This window comes from Bos javanicus, chromosome 16 (assembly GCF_032452875.1).
Source record: "Bos javanicus breed banteng chromosome 16, ARS-OSU_banteng_1.0, whole genome shotgun sequence".
Taxonomy (NCBI): Eukaryota; Metazoa; Chordata; class Mammalia; order Artiodactyla; family Bovidae; genus Bos; species Bos javanicus.
In genome coordinates, this window is record NC_083883.1 from 30,650,426 (window position 1) to 30,667,240 (window position 16,815).

At 43.4% G+C, this 16,815-nt stretch overlaps 2 protein-coding genes across 13 annotated transcripts in view; one reads left to right on the plus strand and one right to left on the minus strand.

Moving 5' to 3' along the window:
• The window catches only part of COQ8A (coenzyme Q8A), a 46,362-nt gene extending 44,999 nt beyond the window's left edge, over positions 1-1,363 (plus strand). Inside the window, exons 15-16 of one of the 2 annotated variants that reach the window (XM_061382430.1) lie at positions 680-1,006; positions 1,266-1,363. In XM_061382430.1, the coding sequence (XP_061238414.1) occupies positions 680-967 (288 nt within the window). In that variant the 3' untranslated portion in view covers positions 968-1,006; positions 1,266-1,363. Of the gene's footprint in view, positions 1-679 lie in introns of both variants that reach the window. The other variant, XM_061382429.1, reaches the window with a different exon arrangement.
• A 1,353-nt stretch (positions 1,364-2,716) lies between these two features.
• The window catches only part of CDC42BPA (CDC42 binding protein kinase alpha), a 297,280-nt gene continuing 283,181 nt past the window's right edge, over positions 2,717-16,815 (minus strand). For 6 of the 11 annotated variants that reach the window (XM_061382422.1, XM_061382420.1, XM_061382417.1 and 3 more), the window contains 4 exons: positions 13,009-13,194; positions 10,210-10,327; positions 7,795-7,952; positions 2,717-7,153 (listed from right to left, as the gene is read on the minus strand). In XM_061382422.1, coding sequence (XP_061238406.1) covers positions 7,022-7,153; positions 7,795-7,952; positions 10,210-10,327; positions 13,009-13,194 — 594 coding nt within the window. In that variant the 3' untranslated portion in view covers positions 2,717-7,021. Of the gene's footprint in view, positions 7,154-7,794; positions 7,953-10,209; positions 10,328-13,008; positions 13,195-16,815 lie in introns of those variants that run through there. The other 5 variants (XM_061382427.1, XM_061382424.1, XM_061382421.1 and 2 more) reach the window with 2 other exon arrangements.

Genomic DNA, 16,815 nt, shown 5'->3' on the forward strand with positions numbered 1-16,815 from the left:
CAGGTCGGGCAGGCCCTGCCCCAGCCGGTGGGCCGAGGTCCTCAGAATACCAGGGCTGGTCATGAAGCCCTTGTGTCCCACCCCAGCCCACGTCGAGATCCTAGTCATTGGGCTCGTTGCGGGCGCTCAGGGCCTGGGCGAGCAGGTGGGATGGCAAAGCCCAGCCCCCACTTCCTGTGGCCTCACTGGGGGAGGGGTGAGGGGCACGCTGGAAGAGATCTTAGTAGCCCCTTAAATGAAGGGGTGACCGTCTTGGTGTCCTGTCGCCAGATAGCAGCACTCTCCTCTCCCGACAGTGGGGAAGGGGCGCAGACCTCCTGGTGGTCTCGGGTCTACCACCTACAAGGAGTGCAGAGGCTCAGCTCAGCTCAGGCCTGTGGCTCTTTCGAGATTGACAGGTGTTTTATAAAACCTCTGGATTTGAGTGCCCTCAGGCTGGGTCACACCTGGCGTTCTGCCACAGACCTGCCAAGCTCCCTTTCTTCTTACCTGGAAGAAAGGTCACACATTAAGTGGTTTGAGTTCATGCCCCCACTTACCATGATTCAATCTGGGTGAAGCACTCACTACCCGCCCTGCCCTCAGGGAGTGCTCAGTCTAGCCCCTGGGGGGTGTTTGTGGGAGGAGCCCTGGGTTTGAAGCCCCCAGGCTCTTCAGTCTCCCCTCCGTCTTCCTCCAGGCCATGGAAGACGCCCACTTAGATGCCATCCTCATCCTGGGGGAGGCCTTTGCCTCGGAGGAGCCCTTTGACTTTGGGACCCAGAGCACCACCGAGAAGATCCACAACCTGATCCCCATCATGCTGAAGCACCGGCTCGTCCCGCCGCCGGAGGAGACCTACTCCCTGCACAGGAAGATGGGCGGCTCCTTCCTCATCTGCTCCAAGCTGAAGGCCCGGTTCCCCTGCAAGGCCATGTTCGAGGAGGCCTACAGCAACTACTGCAGGAGGCAGGCCGAGCAGCAGTAGCAGGACCCTCTGGCCTCGGTCCTTGAGCCGCTGAAACTAGTAGGAAGCTGGTGGTGCCCGCGCTGCATTTAAACTTCGCCCGGTGGGAGAGGGTGGCCGGGCTGATGGGGGGATGCTGCTCGGAGCCCGTTGCCCGCGCTTATACACGGTCTTCTTGCTAAGTGGCTGTATGGTGAGAGGAGCAAGGATGAAAATGCAGCCCCACTACTGTCTGTCAGAATCTGCTTATTGTTTAGTAATCCTCTGAAATGACTCTCGATAAAAAGACAATTTTATTTCCTCTTCCTTTTTGTAACAGGGGTTTTTTGCTAATGTGAACGTTAGCCAGAAGATAAGAGTTCTTCCTTTGAATCCTGCCACCAAAAACAAAAACAAAACACCAAAACCAGAAAAGCCTTTTTGGATTTTATTGAATGTGTAATATCAGGTTTGTGTGTGTGTGTGTTTCTAGAATGAGATTTATATTTTTTGCCTTTTCCTCTCCGGCCTGGATCTAGAAGTGCTGAGCTGAGCAGTGCCAACAAGTACTACTTTGCCAAGCCAGGTCCACCCACACCTGCCCTCTGGCTGGTTGCTAGAGGCTTTCTTGAGAACCAGAGGTTTCCAGAGAACTGCCGCCTCCTACGGGGAGGACAGGAGCCACAGAAGGAGAGAGGGCCACACGCGCTGTCCCTGGGCTCCAAGACTGGTGTGCGGGGGGGCGGGCCGGGGCCTTGATGTGCACATATCACCTGCTTGGACCCAAGGGGTCATTTCAGGCTGTGTTAATATTCGTACAATTCTTGTAATTGTCTGATTTACTTGTTTCAATTAAAAAAACAAAACAAAACAAAACAAAAAAACCCTAGCATTCTGGCATTAATTATTTCACTTGCAAAGGCTTCTAAGCTCATGGTGATGAGCCCGAGGTCAGTGCCACACCCTTTCCTGCCTCAGATGCTTCTGCAAGGTTTGGCCCTATTCCCACCACGAGGCTCTTGGTACCTGAACCCAGAAGGCTTAGCCCATATTCATCATCAGAGAAAGATGGCAGAGCTGAGTCGGAGCAGGAGACTAGTCTTGCAAAGCCGAAAGTATTTCTTCACTGGTCCTTTACAGACGTTTGCCAACCTATGCACAACTACTGCCTCTAAAGCATGGTTTCAAACAGTGAACCAACAGGTAACAGAAATGTCCATTACATGCGAAATGGAATGGGGAGGGGTCTCGGAATAATTACTTAGCTGCAGCCAATTTAAGATCTCCTTTGTTAAGACCACCCAGGCTTCCTGAGTGTCCTCAGCTCTGACGTTCTAACTCAAGCACAAGTTGTGGGCCGTGTCTGCTGCTGCTCTGCAGGTAGGAGATGGACGAGCAAGCAGTCGCCGCGTTCAGTCGGCGGTGGCACGGGTCGGGAAGTCTGGCTGGGGAAGGGGGGGCGGGCCTCGTGTGGTGGGCTCCCTTGTGGCAAGCGCACACAGGCAGGGCGGCCCACAAATGCGCAGGCAAAGCCTGGCCTTGCAGACTGGGCACCAGGGACGTTCTGACCAGAGAGGGGAGCCAAAAGCCTCAAGAGAGTCAAACACTGTTCTCACCTGAGCTATGGAAGGAACTAAAAAAAGTCCCAGATTATCCCCATCCTTCCAGTAACGAGGAAGCTGGCTGAGGCGGGAGACAGGCAGAAATCGGGGTTCAGAGAGATGAAGAGTCAGTCACCTTTTCGTCATTCCTCAGACTTCTTAATCAGGGGAAAAAAGACAAAATACTCAGTTCTAACAGTTCCCTGTTTTATTGCAATACATCAGAGTCTGGTTAATATTAAGTGATACCAACATAAAATATCGGTGAGGAGTCCTGTTACATTTTTGACTGTCCCACCTTAAATATTTCTGTGCAAAAGAATCCACACCATTGTTTGGTAGCAGAGAATCTCCTTATAAAGTTCCCTAAGACACTGAGGGGGTAAAACCAAACAAAATAAAGAGTGATCAGAGGCCAAAGCAGTTATCTTTTCCCCTTCCATACACACTTATTTGTCAGCATTATATTCTAAACAAAAAAATGATTACACCCAGGCCATGCAAAACTGTACAATAATATTACAATGAGAAAAAAACCCTAAAAAATTTATAAAATAAATGATATTACACTATCAAATAAAAAGGCAGGTCATTTTGTTTTCATGAAATTTCAAGGCTGATTTGTTTTCATCAATTTCCCCCCATAAATGAAATGGTTTGTGTGTGTAACGGTCGTCCCTGTGAAGGGAGAGGAGCGCCCGGCCTGCCGACCAGCGCTGAGACTTGAGGCAGAGCTCCAGCTGAAGCGAGGGCCCCTTAGGAGCAGGGCTCTGCAGAGAACGCTGGACTTGTCATAATGAAGTCATAACAGGGAAAGAGGTTTTTAAGATGGGCCCAGTGAAATGCCATGTGGCTTATCTAATGAATGCAGGGGCTGGGCCAGCGAGAGGAGGGGAGTGGGGGGCCTGGTCACTTCCCAATTGTGCCCAGCAGACTGGGGCAGTGGTGAGGCCTGGCCGCTGCTGAGAACGCCCCTCTATCCAGAGAGCGGATGCTGAGCTTGACAGGGCTCCGCTGAGCCGGGAGAACACAGAGCTTGTGACAAAGGCCAGTAAACAGCCCTGTTCTACCTGGGGGGTCAGGGATGTCTGCCCACCTCTACTCTGGCTTTTCTTTAACGATACCTGAGAGTCCGTAGAAATGCAACTGGTCTTTCACAGAAGTAGATGTGGCCACTAAGAAACAAAATGACATGACTCTAACCATATGGAAGGCAGAGGGAGGCTGAGAACCAGCTGGGGAATGACAGATTGTTGCTGTAAACAAAACAGGGATTTCAGATTCTTCCCTGAAGCTTGGGTACAAGCTCTGCTTGGAAAATGAAATAGATGGGCCCTTTTTAGTTGTGTTTCACAGCCTTAAAACTATGCTCCTTCAGAAAGCAGATGAAATCTCTAAGTGTGGGTGTGTGTGCAGATACATAACTAAAAAAGTTGCTTCAGCATCGTTTGACAAGGAGGAAGGCTTCTGTTTTTGGCAAAAAGAAATATATATATATATATATATGTGTGTGTGTATATGTATATATGTAATTTTATACACCCAAAGCACATAGCAAGATTAAAGTAGAATTCAAGAGTAGACAACAAATTGGCTGAATATAGATAGCACCAAATATCAACACATCTAGACTATGCCAGAAATGCCTCTTATTTTTCCTTTCTACTGAGAAATAAGTTCCTGCTTCCACATACGTTTCTTTGAATGTCCTGCATGAAAACAAAGGATGAATTCAGACAGCAACATCACATCTGTTCCGTAATCTTTGTTACTGATCCATTTCAGTGATCACTGTTTTTTCTCTAGAATCCATTCCCCATTTCCCAAATCATTCTTTTCAAGAAGCTTCTGAAGGTAACTGCTTCATATTGGAGAATGGGGATAAACCCAGTTGAATGATCACTATCTTGGGAAAATATCTCCCAGATTACCACCCTTGGCAGTGTTTCTCCCCCAAGGCTCCTCCTATTGAATACGAATCACATTTGGGACTGCTCTTTTGCTACTGCTAAGACCATTTCAGATTACTGGAGTATAATCTACTGGGTTAGTATTACACTTCCCAGTGAGCCCGACAGCCAGGACAAGCCCTTTATCTGCCCTGTTGGGGGGCTACAGGGTATGACTCACTATACTGGTGACCAGACTTCAGGTATGATTATTATTTTGATCCTAAAAGCATCTGAAAGAAATAAGCACCTATAGGCAACAGAAACTTAGTTGTCAAAGCTATAAACTAATGGCTTAGTGTGGAGTCCAGTGAATCTCAGCTGGATCTGCCTCTGCTCGGAGGAGAAAAGGCGGGCAGGAAGAGGTGAGGGGAAAGGAAAGAAGAGGGTGGGAAGGTCTGAAGGGGAGCGGGCCACAGACGCTCAGCAGCCGGCTGGCAGGTTCCGTCTCCTCCTGGGAAGTGCCAAACGTAAGGAGTGACTGGAGTCATGGCAGTAACCAGACTCAACGTCTGACTCTTGAAATCTAAACGCACAAAAGTATTTCCACCTAACACTTCTCTTCCAAAAGCAAAGGATTTAGAAGGTTAGAATTGTGCAGTCATTTATGCCCATCCAAGTTAAACATAAATCTGAGCAAGCGCCAAGTTCAGGATGTTTAAATGCCAAACCTGTTATTATTTTAAAATTCTCTACTGTAATATTTCACAATATAATGCCCACACAGGACCCTTTCTTCCCTCCCTGAACTCAGTGACCTGCTCCTGAGAGTGGCATCCTCTGGGAATAGTCCAGCTCTCTGTGGCCTGCGGTGGGAAGCGGAAGAGCTGCGGCGGGTGTGTGTGTGTGCGCGCGTGTGCAGGTGGTGGTGGGCGGGTAAGACGACAGTGCTTACACACCAAGATGTGGACAAGCAATGGCAGGAACGGTCTTCTATTTCAGCTGAATTTTAAAGACAGCAGAAAATCTGTTGGTACTTCTCAGGGAAATTTAGATAGAAAGTAAAAGAGAGGCAGATTCTCTATATGACCGTCAGATATTTTTATTTCTATCTTTCTCTACTCATGTGCTTAACTGGTGAAATGACTCTGGAGAAAGAAATTCCTGATTCTGCATCTCTTTCCTTATGGCAATTAAAACAGCAGGAATCCAAATGGATATGGGACTAACAATATAGCTAGGAGGGAGGCAAAGCTTACCCGCTCAGGAAGGCCACGCTGGGCTGACTTCCTGTGTGCGGCAGGGATGAGCTGTCCGCTTCCTACTCCGTGTGGGAAAGAGTATTTGGTTAAGGCTATTCAAGTCCTTGCCTTTGAGGTTTTACATTATTTGGTAATTAACCCCCTTTCCCAGGCTTATCTGAGGATGCTGACACCCCCTCAAAACAGCTCCCTCTCTGAAGAGAAGCTGGCTCAGCTGGGGGCACAGGCCTCACTGCAAGGGGGGAGCAGACCAGCCAAGGGAAAAAAGCACTCTGCTGAACCTGTTTATGGCCATTCCTTGTGTCCTTTCAGATGGAAGGGATCCAGAAAGTGACAAAACTGCGTTTCTACATTCATCTGCAGAAGATACCAAAATATAATAACAGATGAGAAGTGTGGTTCAAATTCTACTGCTAGAAATAGAAATGTCTTGGATAGAAGTAAATCTGCCTTTTAATGATGCTGCTGAAGAGGCTTTAAATGTTACAAGTCTGGTTCCCAGTTTACACTCCAAACCGATGAAACCAAAGCCTCGGAGCATCTCCTAAAGCTCGCAGGTGCCGCGTCCAGTGTGAGAGACGCAGGTTCCCCCACCCAGCGTGAGAGCTGGCGGTAAGGGGATGCTTGCTCCTCCCGCCCTCCCTCTTTACACATCAGTGCCAGGCCTTTCTACCCTTTCATTTTTTAGGTGGAAAACAGACAGGAAATAACACAGTTCTTTAAATTAAATGATCTCTCATATATGCATCCATTTTTTTGTTGAATACAAGATGCTTCTTTTTACTATATACATTCAGTACTTAACCTCTACATTTGTGTATTTATTTAAACTCTGTTTTGTAGTAAAATATGCATTGTTTTAGTGATAAGGGATTTACTGGCAACGATCAGGTCGACATTCACTGTGGTGCTGAAGGGGCTTGGCGCGCGCCCGGGACCCACTGGCGAGCCCCACGTGCTGTCTCAGGGCTACATGAGACTCTACTGTGAAAACAATGTCTGTCTAATCTTATTCTTATCACTTACATGTGTGGAATCTGTCTACTTAAGCTACCTTTTTAGGGGAAGGGTGAAATAGAAAGCAACGCTAAGTGTACGAAATGAAATCAGTATTCATCTAAGCTGCTCAATGAAAGTCTGCCTTTATGGTTGTTGCTGTTAAGTCGAAGGGGGCGTGGATGAAAGTCCTAGAGGCAGAATTCCCGAACCCCCGCCCTGCTACTGCAGTCGGCCCTGGCATCTTCAGGCAGAGGTTGGGGAAGAGATGACAGTGAGAGGAGGGGGGCAGTGGAGGGGAGCCCAGAGTGTCTGAGCGTGGAGGCTGCTCACGGTCCCAGCTCCCGCTCATGGGTCCCAGCTCCCGCGGTCTGTGCTCTCCAGAGATAGGCTCTTGGTCTTCCGGGGCGACACTGGGCTGGGAGGACTGCTCAGGTTGGAACTGTTGGAAGCCGTGGAATGCCGCGGAGAATCAGAGTCCTGGGAGGCCAGAGGAAGACATCAGGGAGCAGCAGAGGGTCAGGAGGGGTTCAGGCCACCACGGGTCCTCTCCAGCCACCCTGGCCACTGACTGGACATGACTTTTCTACAACCCATTTGCCAATGCAGGAGACTTAAGAGACTTGGGTTTGCTCCCTGGGTTTGCTCCTCCTCCCTGGGGAAGATCCCCTGGAGGAGGGCATGGCAACCCCCTCCAGTATTCTTGCCTGGAGAATTTCATGGAAAGAGGACCCTGGCAGGGTATGGTCTATAGGGTGACAGAGAGTTGGACACGACTGAAGCGACTTAGCATGCATGCATAACTTCTTTACTGTGGGTAGAAAGCACCTTTTCTGAGCTGAGTAAGAGGCACAGAATACAACAAATTCTCCAAGTCCTCTCTGCAGGTCTTTGGAAATGTAGGCTATTTTCATACGAAAGCTAGAAGTCTGAACACCTCCAGGGTAACTGCAGCTTGCAACCCAAGTGACTGGCTCTGCCACCCCTGCTGGAGCGTGTGGCTGATCCCTGCTGCGGTCCAGGCGGCAGAATGGCTTCAAGAAATACATTCACCTGTCTGGTTCAAGGACCTCTCCAGTGAACCCCATTCTCAGGTGGAGCTGCTCCCCACAGGCACTCACCTCTCCGTCATAGTCCCGTGCTGGGGCGTCACTTCCCTGGTCCATGCCTCCCGAAGACAGCGAGCCCTCCGATGGGGAGGGCATGGGCTGCCGCTTTGCACTGTAGCTGCCTCCAGAGAATTCTCTCTTTAACGCACTGCCATTCTGTGCAGATGACCCTACAGCAGACGGTTCAGGTAAAACTTTATACACGTAGAAGGGGACAACCCTCTAGACAGTAAACAGACAGCTGAGGTGAGGAGCCCTCCTTCCTGCTTAAAGCAAACTGATGGACAGTGAGTCCGGCTACACTGAAGGCCACCCTGTGGCCCAGCCACCGGGGCTGCTGGATGAGTGGGCAGCACTTGCCAGGCCGCCAGGTCCTGCTCTCACTGGCTGTGCCCAGGCTGCCCTGCTTGCTAGGCGATTCCGCAGAATCAATGCCTCAAGTCTCCACCCACGTGCTACTGTCTCAGTGAGTCTTTCCTGCTCCCTGGGGCTCCTACAGTACTTCTCATCACGTCTTTCATAGCATCTGGACATTAGGTTGGAATTATGTGCCTGCCATTCTTTTAATGGATGGTCCTTGCCTCTGGAGGCCCCTGACAAGAATGGGGGAAGGAGCAGATGTTCAAAGCACACATGCTGAACGATGAAGTCTAGGAGAACCGATCTCAGAGAAATGAAGACCATGTCACCTGATGATGCAGAGCTGTCACTTAGCTTCTAGAGAATTTTCATTAAAGACACAAAGGAACGTAACAGAAGCATTTTCATTCCACAGGGCAAAACACCCCAGATAAAAAACAAGGTGTGTTTCTTTAAATTCACCCTCTGCTTTGATTTTAGAGTTGGGACACATCAAAAGAGGACTGGCAACCACCCAGAGGAGGAAAGGGGATCACCAGAAAATTCTCGGAAATATTGGGGTACTGTTAGCACCTATATATGTTCAACTCTTAGCACTCCCTACTGTTTTTTAGTTTTTAACCTAAACATGTTTTAATTCTGTTGAGCTTCAATATTAGGATCACCATTCAAGAAAGACTGAGGCTGTGTTGAGGCTTTAGCACAACTACAAGGTATTGATGGTTTCGAGTTCCTGCTGGTTTAACAAATCCCTAAAATTGAGTTATGTTACATTCAGGATTCAATGAAATGTCAAGAGGTGGACTGGTCAAAGGATATGTACTTAATGATCACCCACATTCAGATGTATTCATAGACTGCACAGGAGCCTGCCTGCTGAAGCCCTGTCCTTGGTGATCTGACAGCTTCCTTCCAGTTTCTTTCCTGAGCCCCTCAAATGTGTCACCATAATCTACTTACTGCAGAAGTTACCAGTGCTGGGTGTACACTGCATATTATACTATGGAGCTTTAAAAATACCAGTGCCTGGGCCCCTGACCAACAGTCCCAGACCAACAAAAGCAGAGTTCCCAACTTAACTTTTAAAAAGCCCTTCTGATGATTCTAGAATGCATCTCAGGTTGAGAACCACTGACTGAGCCTCACTCCCTAGGAGATCTGCTCCCTCCCAACACTCCATCCTGTTTCTAGAGGTGTCTGTCGCTAGACATGTGCTGATTTTCATTTGTTGATGTGTTTCTTTGGATAGGCACTCTTTACTTTTTCGTTGCTGATCTTCTCTGTTTTAGATTATAACCTAATTGAAGGCATAAATCATTTTTTTAAGATTTCTCTTCCAATTCCACACCTAGTATAGTCCTCAATTTAACAAAAAGCCATAATGTGGAGTTACTGTTTTAAAAATTTTGTCATTCTGAATAAAACACCCAAACCACCATAGAGTTCTGCTGCTCTGCTTACTAACCTGTGTGACCTTAAGCAAGTTATCTTGTCGGAGTTTCAGTTTTCTTCATTTGTAAATAAGAAAATGAATTCTACCTTATGGGGGTCTTGTGGGAACTGAGCTCTCAATACACAGAGAATAAAATGTCAGAAGGACGGTGTCTGACGGGGCTGCCTAGCGCTTAGTACGTTTTTCCTGGGCTCCTTTCCTCCATCCTAGTGATCATTTATAGAACCTCACCTCTGTGATTTACACTTTTTAAGTTTGGGAAAATTCCTTTCAGAGAAAAATTACACTCCAACAACCCTAATCTTAAAAAACTGAGATGGGCTGTTTTGACTGAACAGCAAAGGGGACAATCTGAAAACTGTGGTCCTAGGCAGGGTCTCTTCCCCAAAGTTCTAGATGGTGATTTGGGAGGTTGGGCACTTATCACGTTTTGTAGTATTACCTGTCTGGCTCCCAGATGGACTGTGACCTCTAGAGGGACCCCATGACAACTTCTGTAACACCTGCACTTAAGGCGTTACCCAGCCAGCTTGGAGACACTGACACCTGGTGATGCGTGAGTGCATGGCTGCTGCTTTGCTCTGGATGTGTCTCCTGCAGCCCAGGCTACTTACTTGCTGATAGGCCACTGCTGGCGCTCATGGAGCGACCGGGTTCAGGGCGGGATTTGGTGATAGACGGAATACTGACGGAGCCACTGAATGCTGTCCGACTTTCCTGAGGCCGAGGGTTCTAAGATCAAAAGAGAAAGAAAAATTCTTCATCCAGAGAGAAACCGATTTTCGACAGAGAGGTCTATTTTTCACCCTAATCTCAAGAAATAAAGTTGTTTAGTCTATAGTGATACAGAACACAAAACAAATTATATAATACCTCCCACCCACAAAGGTGCTAAAGCCTTAACAGAAATAGACCTCAGGCCAATCAAACGTAAGTGCTTATCCTTATACTCACCGAAATACTTATCAGTAAATAAGAATTTTCTGTTGTTGTGAGAACAGTAAGTGAAAGTTATATGGTTAGAAGTGACAATGAAACGCAGAATTACATGGACATCTGCAGATAACTGAAGCAAAGGTTTTACTGTCTGACATTTTTATTTCCTTAGGAAAACTCAAAAGCTGACTCAGCCTGTTGAGAAGAGAGTCGCTTAAAAGCATGTTCTTCTCAAGTACTCCTTCTACTGTTCTGACACCCAAGGTGCCACTCGCACGTTCCCATTCTGGTCACAGGCAGCCTCCCCGCCTCACGGACAAAGCAGCGCGAGTCCTAACTATGGCGTCCGCGACCATCGCGGCCTGCGTGAGGCGATTTAACTTGGGAACGCTGCGGGGAAAGTTCTCCATCTAATACTGAATGATTCTGGGGCCCAATGTAGGAGAATGAGCTACGGAATGCTTTGAAAGGTACAGACACCTAGACAGGTGGGGTGCAGGTTCAGCCTTCTGAACGGCTCCTCCATGGCCCCAAACTTTTCAGACCAGAAGGGGTGTTGGGGCTGGCTGGTACCTGAGAGAAGGTTACGACAACACAATTAATGCAGGGCCCAAGCTAGCAATCAGGAAAACATGCGCTAATATATGTCTTGAAAAACTCCAACTCATACAGTTTAAAGAATCACACATTGAAAGTTGGCAGGCTGGCTGCCTTCAAATACCACCACTGCCATTTTGGTTCATATATCAAAGTTGCAAAGTCCATGTAATTCTTATTGTGTTATTTGTTTAAAGCAAATGCTTTACCTTTTTTTTTTTCTCTAACAAAATAAAAAATTTAAAATGGAAACAGTCAGTGCTAGCATTTCAACATCCACTCACGGGAGCCACCCTGTGAGGTGCCAGTGACATGCTTACGATGCAGCAGAGGAAAGCTCAAGAGAGACAGGGTATCAGTTGCAACCTTTCCACTTTTATTGTTTCTGCTATGAACCTTAAGGTACCTTGTTATTGTCCTTTTCTATAAAACAAACCTACTCTAGGAAAAATGGCAAAAATGAAGGCCTATAAAAATACCAGTGGTTTAGTAACACTGAATATTGAGGTACTAAAAGAATGACACACAGAAGGTGTGCTCTGGAAACATTTTAAAAACGCAAATCCAACAGTTTTGTCATTCATCCAGCTGAAGTTCAACTTCAATATAAAGTAACATGAAACTTAATCTGATGGTCCTTTCACAAATATGCTTAAAATTAGGGCAAAATGTCCACTAATAGTCGTGTTTCTCTTTATAGATGACTAACTTAAGTAACATTTCCACCATCTTTTATATCAAAAATTCTTGACTGATTTGTTAAACAACCTCCTCTAGAATCCACTCACTGTAATCTGTTACCAAGCAAACAAAGGCTTAGTTTATCATAAGTAATCTTATGTCATCAAATAAGATATGTAAATAACATAATGTCAGTGACAATGACATTTAAAACACAATTTAGAATAATTTTATAATACAAACAAAAATAGAAAAATAAACTCCCCCTACACATAGTTTTCTTATTGGAAAATGACTAAATATACAGATAAAAATGGATGCTATTTTTTTCTAAGTTACAGGAAATGGGTTTGCGTGATGTAATCCAAATATTATCTGCAAGACAAACTTGAGAAAATGCCCCCTTGAAATCAGTACATATTTCTTGATGGAAATAAGGATATTCAGCTTGAATGGCTGCCAGCTCTCTGTCCACTGCGGAGCTGCCAGTTACAAGGATGCAAGGCTGCATGGAAGGACCCAGGCCGCGGTCCCCCAGAATGAAGCATACTCTGCTTTTTTGTTGTGTTGATTTACTTCTCTTATTTTGGATCCTGACTAGCATTAAAGGTGCATCAGCAACTCAAATATTAATAAGACTACCTTCTTTTGGCAATTTTTCCTGTTATTCACTGATACTACTATACTTTATATTTTTAAGAATTGTGAGCTCTTTGGAAGGGGGTTTATTGTAGATAAAAGGCCTGTAGACAGGCCTACTACAGACTTCACTAAATATTAAAAATTTCTCTGAACTGCACTGGTTAATGAGCTAACGAGCTATTAAAAATTCAGAAATTCTAGGACCTGTTTTTTTGTTTAACAGAATAAAGACTTACTTGGGGGCTATTTCTTATGGTATCTGTAATGAAATATATCATGATGGGATTATCTTATATTACACATAGAAAAACCTCCAGTACTGTTTTAGAAATAAAACTGAAATCTTCCCTAGTCCTTATCTTTTTCCTCAAAAGAAGAAACAAAGTAGAACTTGAACAGAGAAGAGGAGGAAGAGGAAGGATAGAAGTCTGGCAGCAGAGGAACAGGCCAAAGGAAAATGCACACAGAGTGTACCCCCTTGGCAGTGTTACTTATTGAAGCCAGGCAGAGATCCGCACATGGTTAGTACAAGTTAACACCTAACTCAGCTTTCATACCCTCAGAGTCATAAAGCTTGGTGTACCGGGGACAGAGCGCAGAGACGGGGAATATTCAGGGTTTATGGAATCAGGAGAGAGAAATTTTTCAGCAGAATTAACAGTCATGTGATAGATGTGCTCAAAGTTGATCGGAGAGGAGATCAGACCGGAGTGATGATGAGGGGATGGATAAGGGAAACCCGGCTATCAAAACAACAGAAAGAAAAAAGGTAATGAGGTAATGAAAATGGATTCACCAGATACATGTGACATTTCAGACAACATGCATGTAGAAAACCATGAAGCATCTCGCATCAATAACTGAATCCATCATGAAATACTTTTAGGCCTTAGAAAGTCAAATTTTGTAATCTTCTTGCCAGATACTTGAAGAGTTGATTTGCAAAAAGTCATTTGCCTTGTAAGATTATTCTCTTTTATTGCTGTCATCAAGAAGAGTAGAAACTGGACTTTCAGAAATACAAGTAGATTTTTGAAATTTAGTTCAGTGTTCTCCTTTGATTGTGATATAATCAAAACATGGCAAAAAATCTAAACAAAAACATTAAGGATAGAAAAAGCAAGAAATAATTAAAGAACAAGTGAACCTATTAATACAACCAGCCTCTCACCAGAAGCGTTATGAAAGTGTTCCTTGAGAAACTGAAACCATTTCCTGTATTTATAGACTTGACATGTGTTTGCTTTTACTGATCTTATCTTCCTATAATGAGTAACTCTAGAATGTACTGTATGCTTGGTGGCTCCTGCCTACAATGCAGGAGACCTGGGTTCGATTCCTGGATCGGGAAGGTCCCCTGGAGAAGGAAATGGCAACCCACTCCAGTATGCTTGCTTGGAAAATCTCATGGATGGAGGAGCCTGGTGGGCTACAGTCCACGGGGTCGCAAAGAGTTGGACATGACTGAGTGAGTAACTGAGTGAATGGAATGTACTAATTATTAGTTTACCTATAAGTAGCCCAAGCTTATCTCCACTCAGACACCTGGAGAACATGTTTGTTTTTTAACAAGAGAACAACCTTTTCTTCAATGTTCAAGTGTCATTAAAAAAAAATGAAATAATTTAACACTAAAGACATAGAACAAAGTTTTTGAAAACAAGGACTCTAGTTTTTCATGTAATATAATTTGTGGATATATGGAGATATCACTTAGCACCCAGTCAACTTCTCTTATGGGAATTTTCAAAGTTCAGTTCTTAAGAATTATGTTTCAAGAAAACATCCTAAGATCACCTCATTAAAGACAGAGATTGAATGACTTCCCAGAGAGATGCTGACTGATATTCTCATGAGTTGAGATGAGGTTGCTTTGTTAAAAAAAAAAAATCTGATAAATTAGGGAAGCTTAAAAGAAAGCCTCCTATATAAGATATTATTTTAAATTTAGAGATGTGTGTTAAATCAATACTTACTAAGTTCTTTTCCAAAAGGAAAAACTATTCATGGGCATATAACTATGCCCATGTAAAATTACTTCTTAAAAGTCTAAAAGGTCATTGAGCTAGAAATTTTATTTATTAACAATTTTAGGAGCAGGTGAAAGACTAGGAGAAGTTTTATGTGCTAAAAAAAAAAAATGAAATCTTTTAGAGGTAAAATATTACCCTTTAATTCAGCTTGAGACAAATCTATTCTTTATGACCAGTATCCACTTATGAAAAAAGGTAGATGACAAAAAGGATCCCAGAAACTACTACAGTATGTACTTGTAAGACACACATACTATTTTATATTAATTGCTTATATTCTCTTGGTTCCCTAAGCCACACATGAAAGATTCACACTGATATAGGACAGAAAATAAAAAATGACTCCCTACCCTTACTATCTTTTCCACACTTGTGAGGCAAACAACCTGTTTCAGTATCATTTTGGTACAAAGGAAACAGAATAATCTTCCAAAGACATTCAATACACTTTCTAAGCTTATAAGCATTTCACAGGAAGGCAATACTGATTTGAATAAGTTAAACATAAAAATGTCTGGGGTACACGCTCTTTGCACAAATGACATCCTAGCTTTGGTATTTGAAAGTGCTTCTTATATATGTTAACATTAGATAAATTTAATTCATCTTTTTCTTTTTTTGAAATAGTTCATTAAATATAGAAAACTGCAGTGGAAGGAACATACTAAAATCTGAGATTAAAATATCACAAGCTTTTCAATACATGTATACATATATATATATACACACACAGATACAGACATGCATATTGTTTTCTTTTCAGACATGCATATTATTGTGTTGTTTACCAATGTTTACTCCAAGATAAGCACAGTTCTGGTAAGACAGTATATCAAAAGATATTTGTTAGGTGATTAAATGGATGCTTATGAAAAGTCATAGCTTTTATGTTCTTAGCTGGTAAAAGGAAGAAAGTCAGATGAAAATAAAGTGAGACTGTGAAAAACAGGAGTTCAGATGCATAACATTTTTGCTACAATAAATACTCCATGTACAGGTGAACAGGTTTCAAAAATTTACACCAACTTCTTGTCCTGGAAATTCAAAAGTGTTTATATGATAAGAAAACATGAAATGAACATTAAAAACTGAATTGCACTGTTAGGGCAAAAAATCACTGTTGTTAATGACAAAAGAACCAGCGAGGCAGTCAGTGGTTAACAAGATCAGTGATACAAATACTGAAAATCAAGAGGTCTAATGGGAATAAGTAGCCAGCAGAGAAGGCCATGTGCCATGGAATGAGACCAGGGATGAACCTTTGGGAAATGCTATCTGAACTTATTTTGCACAGTAATTAAGACTGGATCTTATTTTGAACAGCAACAACAAAAAAAGAGATTTCCTTTACTTTAAGTGGTCAGAGGGTAAAGGGAGGAAAAGGAGGGATACTGAGATACAAAAATTATTACTATGTTTGAAATTTGACATTTTGCTTCTGTGTACATATTCAGGGTGTAGAAAGACCAAATCTTATTGTGTATGAAGGTCTGAAAGAATTCTGAAACATTAGCAAACTAATTTTTCACCTGGTCAAGCATTTCACATGGTCATTCATTTTATTAAATCCTGAAACTATTTCACCTATAATGGAATTTATAGAAAATTTTTTCATAATTTTTTGCTATGTTGTTGGAATATAATGAGAGGAAAACTATATTCCTTTTTGTGCACAAATATGAAGCATGTGTGAAAGAAAGCTTAATTTTGAAAGGATAATACCCCTTAAAACTTTGTTCACTACTGAAATAATTTTGTGTTTGTTGATGTGTTGTTTTGCAACATATGGATAAATTTGAAATTTGCATTCCTCCTGGCGGGCTACAATCCACAGGATTGCAAAGAGTCAAACATGACTGGAGTGACTTAGCATGAATGCATACATCCCTCCAAAATGCTAACTATGTAGCAAGTGTTAAAAACTATTTGTTATTTAAATTTCAAAAAGTTACATTAAGACAGTATATAACACTTGTTCTATCAAATATAAGCTATATATATATTCACATTTCAACTGTTTATCATAATTAAAAATTTGTCTCTCCTAAGGTACTTTGTATGTAACACTGTAGCTTCCGTAAAAAAAATGACAGAAGCTTTGAACTGTATGGTTCCGTTACGTTTACTTCTGAGAGAAAAGGAAACCCAGACTGAGGGATTTCAGACTAAGGACTTAAACAAATGTTCAGAATGGGAAAGGAATAGAGAAAATTCTGAAATCTGATTCCCAGGCAAAAACTGAAAAAAAACAGTGTATTAAATATGATAGATTAGTAAAACAGTTTAATATTTAAATGCGGCCTTTATTTATGCTCAAAATTTTTGACTTAA